Source organism: Odocoileus virginianus, chromosome 30 (genome assembly GCF_023699985.2).
Source record: "Odocoileus virginianus isolate 20LAN1187 ecotype Illinois chromosome 30, Ovbor_1.2, whole genome shotgun sequence".
Taxonomy (NCBI): Eukaryota; Metazoa; Chordata; class Mammalia; order Artiodactyla; family Cervidae; genus Odocoileus; species Odocoileus virginianus.
The window spans coordinates 34,834,057-34,839,695 of NC_069703.1; the positions used below are offsets into that span (position 1 = coordinate 34,834,057).

General features: G+C 55.2%; 1 protein-coding gene across 1 annotated transcript; it reads right to left on the bottom strand.

Annotated features, from left to right (window-relative positions):
* Positions 1-3,768: 3,768 nt before the first annotated feature.
* Positions 3,769-5,404, bottom strand: ID3 (inhibitor of DNA binding 3). The gene is made up of 3 exons (XM_020874598.2): positions 5,022-5,404; positions 4,818-4,901; positions 3,769-4,262 (listed from the first exon to the last, which is right to left on the bottom strand). The coding sequence occupies exons 1-2, from the start codon at positions 5,319-5,321 to the stop codon at positions 4,842-4,844; spliced, it is 360 nt and encodes a 119-aa protein (XP_020730257.1). The 5' UTR covers positions 5,322-5,404; the 3' UTR covers positions 3,769-4,262; positions 4,818-4,841.
* Positions 5,405-5,639: the final 235 nt, after the last annotated feature.

The following is a 5,639-nucleotide window of genomic DNA, read 5'->3' on the forward strand; positions in this document are numbered from 1 at the left end:
CGGTGGGCTGGGGGCCCGCACTCGGAAGGTCGGAGAGGCCTCGTGCGGGGCACGTCGCAGGCGCTCGAGGAATGCAAGTTGCCTGAAAAGAATGAAGGAAGGAAGGAACGGGGTGCGATCCAGGGCGGCCGCCCGGCCGGGGCAAAACTGCCGAGGCAGGAAGCGGGGTGGGGGTGCGTCGAGGCCGTCGCGGTCCGAGCGCAGCTGGGGGCAGCGGGAGAGCGATCGGGTCAGCAGCTCGGCTGGGTGGGGGTGGCCCGGCACCCCGCCCCCAAAGCCGGGAGGCTGGGAACCGGGAGGCCGCGCTGCTGGCAGAGCGGCAGGGGCGCCGCGAGGCTCCGGATGGGCTGGGAGCCCCGCCCGCAGGCTGCGGAGGGAGCCGGAGCCAGAGCGGAGCCAGAGCTCAGACATCCGGGCGCCAGCGAACACCTGCGACCGGCCCCCAGGGCCCGCGGGGGGGAGAGCGGGTCGCCGGGCCGGGGGCGGGGCCGGGGGCGGGGCTATATTGACCCCGCCCAGTCGGGCTCCGGGCCACGTGGGCCGAGGCCCCGCCCCTGCCCCGGCCTCCTGAAGCCTTGGCGGGGAGCAGAGCGCCAGAGGCGGTTCTGCAAGAGCGAAGCGAGGATTTAGGATGTAGCCCCGAGAGTGAGACGAGTGCCAGCCAGCAGTGAGAGATGATGAGGTCGAAAGACAGCCACTGGCGGTTGTCCGGCACATCCACAGGAGAGCTGTCACTGGTCTTCTCGGACAGGGCACCGTCTCTGCTTTCTCACACGCATGAATTTGAATCCTTGCTTTGTCACTTAGGAGCTGTGTGGCCCCGGGCAAGTTACTTCATCTGTTCTGAACCTGTTGTTTTTTGGTTTTTGTTTTTTTACAAAGTAAAAATCCCTTCCCAAAGTCCGTTTTTCAGAGCTGATGCAATAGTGAACTGTTAAGACTCAGTTAATGGAGAATCTTGCATTTTCAGGGAGGCTGGTAGATGCTTTATGCATCTTTAATCCGAAGCACAGACCTGCAAAGGAGGCACCATCATCCTCTTCACAAATGAGAGGGAGACCTGGGGTGGGCCTAGGTCTTTCATTCAACAAGCCCCTACTGGGGACCAAATATGTGCCAGGGGAAGGGAATGGCGAGGGAAAAAATTGAACGTGGACTTTGGAGCTAGGTGTTGCTGGATGCTGCCTTGCTGTGGCCCTTCCTTGCTATGTGACCTGGATCAAGTTATTCAGCCTCTCTGAATCTGTTTCATGGGAATAATGATACGTGGCTGGGTGGTGGTGAGGATTAGAAAAATGTTAAGATGAAATAGAGCCTGGCACCTGGTAGGCATTTGATAGGTGTTTATGACACAAGACAACTCTCCTCTCTGAGTTTTCTGACCTAGGGCCAAATTGCTTTCACTCTCTAATGACTAATGAACTGGTGTGCTGGTTCCAGCTTTTGTCCCTGCCACCTGAGCAGCTCAGTCTCCGAGGACCTTACAGGCAATTTCCTTGGAATTAGCTTAATAATACCTCGTAGGTGTGTGATGCATTTCAAAGAACTTTCCCACCATTATCTTCTGTCCTGGGAGGCAGCAATGCAAGAAGCACCAGCTGCTGCGCAAGGGAGAAGAGAGGCTTGGAGAGGTGAGGTGGCTGGCTCAAGGTCACAGGGCAGATGAGCCATCCAGCACTTCCTCGTCTTTCAGTCCCGCAACTTCCGAGCAGGAAGCAGCATGCTGTGGCAGAAAGGGCACAGGGCGTTGAGTTCAGTGCCTGGCTTTGCTGCAATTAATGGTTTAATGTGGGGCCAGGTGCCTCAGAACTGTATCAAGAGCAGCAGTCTCGCACAGGTGTGGACACTGAGGCTCAATAGAAACAGTCTCTGGCTTGCAGTCAAACAGCTAGTACGCTGTTTGCACCTTTGTGTGGCTGACTTCAGAGTCAGCCACAGGACACCTAATGAATGATCCCAGGTAGACCCGGCCTGGGTCTTGTACTTACTGGGTTTGAAGCAAAAATTCCTCACATGGGGACTGAGGGCTCTCCCCAGGGCATTGGAGGTTTGCTTGGCCATGCATGCATCCTCAGTCATGTCCATCTCTTTGTGACCCCGTGGACTGTAGCCGACCAGACCCCTCGTCCGTGGAATTCCCCAAGCAATAATATTGGAGTGGGTCGCCATTCTTTCTCGAGGGAATCTTCCTGACGCAGGGATTGAATCTGTGTCTCCTGTATTGGCAGGCAGATTCTTTACCACTGAACCATCTGGGAAGCCCTATGGCTTTGGCAAAATGGTGTGTGCGTGGATTTTCCGAAGAGTATTCATACCTTTCACCAGATCATTGGAGGAGACCAGGAAACAGGTTAAGAACACTGGTCCATCAGGAGGGTGGTTCACAAAGTTTGCCTCCCCATCACATGCCCCTGTTCACCCTTGCAAATTCACCGGGGTTAAGGCATGAAAGGTGGGTGATGACGTGACCTGTTTGTTATGAAATACTGAAGTAACTAATGCCAGGTGCCAACACATGAATGAGATCATATAAACAGGAATCTAGTAAGACCAGGCGCCTGGTGGAACCCACCTGGGGAACTGCCAGATCGAGGTGGGGGGGGAAGCAAAGGAAGATGGCATGGATTGGGAGTCCTGCCCTCTGCCTGACTCTCAAGCCTGGCCCCATGGAATAGCCAGTCTCAGATCCTGCTCCTTTCCACTATAGTCATGGTCACTTTTGTTCAGTCACCAAGTTGTGTCCGACTGTTCATGACCCCATGGACTGTGACACACCAGGCTTCCCTGTCCATGGTCACTGTAGTTAAGTTTAAAATCCCATTTCTGCCTCTCGAGGGACTGTGTGAACCTGACTCCAACTCATTATCCACTGAGCCTCAATTTCTCCCATTTCTGAAATAGGGCTAAAGATGCTTACAGAGGAGACTCCCACTGGAGATGCTATTGGAAGGATATACCAGGAATGAGGAGACTCCCACTGGAGATGCTATTGGAAGGATATACCAGGAATGAGGAGACTCCCACTGGAGGTGCTATTGGAAGGATATACCAGGAATGAAGGCTGTAGTGCCCTCTTCCTCTAACTCCAAGTCTAGGCTTAGTCTTCAAGTACCTGGTGGTAGAATTTATTCCCCTATTTCCCAACCAGCACAGAAATCCTTTTGATCAGAGTGGTTGATCAGATTTGAGGGAAGAGACCCTCTCCTATTTTCCCCAACTTTGGAAGCCCAAGAGGAAATAAACCAGAGAATGTAAGGCGGGAAGTAAACCAAGCCCAATGATCCATTTATTCATCTCTGAAATGGATCTATCAGCACCATGCCTGCCTGGCAGGTGAGGGTCCTATTTCACATCCCGTGCTAGAGAAACATCATGATTAATGGCATTAATGAGGACCGCCATCTGCTAGTTAGCAACACAGCTCTCAAACGACCTAAGAACTGGGACTCAGGAGAGATTTCTATCCTAGGCCCCCAACTTGCTGGGTGAGCTCCTTCCAGTCCCTCCCTCTCTCCAGTCTTCCCTCACTTGTAAAGTGAGGCAGGGCAAGGTTCTTCTCTGCACCCTATGCGTGTGGGGCTCCCCCATGAGCCCTTTCTACTTCCCCCTCTTCCCCAGGCTTAGCTGGACATTCTCCCATCTCCCTTTTAAGGGAATAAGCAAGTTTACTTTTCCTAAGTTCCAAGAAAGACATGAATTTATTCTCCCTAAATCCAGCTTTGTGAGAAACAGTGTTAGTACTGAAAGGAATCAAATTATAAACACAAGTGTTTAAAAACCGTTTATTATGCAAAATGTTAACTTTTATAAAAAGTTTAATATACATCGCATGGTTACAGAAAGTCACCTTCCTGCAAAAAAGGTACAAAAGCTAAATACTCTATTATAGAGTTCATAATCAGGGCAACAGAGTCTTTCTCCAAGGAGACCAGAACACCAGCTCTACCGCTGCCTTGGCCAAGGCAGAATTTGGAGAACAGCCAGCCCCCACCCCCAACCCCGTACACCTCCACACATTGAAAGAGTCTTTAAAACTTGGGAGTGGGGAGGGCTGGGGGAGGTTGCCCAGCTGGTGCCCAGAGCTAGCGCTGGCTCTTTAGGCCACCCAAGTTCACAGTCCTTCGCTCCCGGGCGCAGGTCCAGCCTCGAGGCAGGGGTTTGGGGAAGTCAAGTGGGCAGGGCAAGGTTGAGGCCCATCCATGCCCTCGGGCTTCCGGCCGTAGAGGGTCCCGGGGTCCCGGACGGGCGCCAGCACCTGCGTTCTGGGCGGGGGAGGAAAGAAGACCAGGGAGCCGTCAGTTTCCGCCGAGCGCGCCGAAGCGGGGGCCGTCCGCAGACTGGCCGGCGCCAGGGAGGAAACTTGGTCTCTACCTCCAGCTGATAACTCCGCGCCCCACACTGCCCCCACCCAGTTGGCGCCTAAGGACCACAGGCGGAGCTTGCACCACCCCTCCCTCTTGGAAGTGACACTACTTGGGAGGGGGCTGAGGGAAACGCGGCTCCTTTTACGACTCCAAGCCACAAACAGACTGGTTATTTTATTTAGTCGGAACTGCGTCTAGTTTCGCGTCTTTGGCCAATGGGGGAAGACCGTAACAACGTGCACTTTAGGTTGAAACGAACTCTGGATCGGAATTGGTTCCGTCATTCATTTGATGTGACCACAGGCAAGTCACTTGCGACTCTCTGGCCCTAATTTCCCTAAACCGAGGGGGCCACGGCAATCCTTTAAAAGGCCTACCAACTTTAAGATCTGCCGTTTAAGCACCAGCCGTCCCCCTTCCCCGCCCCCGAGAGATTCGGCTTGGATAACTCACCTGGAGGCGCCAGGACGGGCCAGGTCAGTGGCAGAAGCTCCTTTGGTCGTTGGAGATCACAAGTTCCGGAGCGAGCTCGGCTGTCTGAGAGAAGGAAAAGGGGGGTAGGGTTTACGCACGGAGTTTGGAAGGTCCAGGGGTCCCCGTAGCATCCCAGCCCTGGAGCTCAGCCCCGCCCCAGCTCCCGAGCACGCCCGCGCGCACCTGGATGGGAAGATGCGGGCCGTCTGGGGGCCCAGGAGCCGGCTCGGCCAGGACCACCTGCAGGTCGAGGATGTAGTCGATGACGCGCTGCAGGATTTCCACCTGGCTAAGCTGAGTGCCTCGCGGGACTCCGGGTACCAGTTCCCTCAGCCGCGAGTAGCAGTGGTTCATGTCGTCAAGCAGGCTCAGCGGCTCCTCGGCGGCCGGGCTCTTGCCACGGCCCCGCGCGATGGCCAGGCTGCGTTCCGACAGGCAGCACACCGCCTCGTAGCAGCCGCGCACCGGGCTGAGAGCCTTCATACTGAGAAATGAGGCTGGGAAGTGCTGGAAAGAAGGAGAAAGCCAGAGGCCCTCTAGAGCAGCCTGCAACGCGCGCACGCTCTCCGAAGTCTGCACTTATAGAGTCGGCCTGGAGGGCACGCCCCCTTATGCAAAACAGCCCGCCTTGGCCCCGCCTCCGCCAACCCTGGGCGTTCACAACCCGGGTAAATTGCAAACAGGCTTCCTCTGGCCGGTCTGACGCCGAATACCGCGGAGTCGCGGATTCAAAGAATGAGGAAGCGCTGATACTGGGGAGAGGCGGGCCTCTTTGCCAGCAAGGATTTAAAAAAATCACTT

What these genes read in the sequence shown, in the direction of transcription:
- ID3 (XM_020874598.2), bottom strand. Translation starts at nt 5,321, where the DNA reads ATGAAGGCTCTCAGCCCGGTGCGCGGCTGCTACGAGGCGGTGTGCTGC. An exon ending in GCCCGCATCTTCCCATCCAG is followed by an intron (nt 4,902 to 5,021) that starts GTGCGCGCGGGC and finishes TCCTTCTCTCAG; the next exon opens with ACAGCCGAGCTCGCTCCGGA.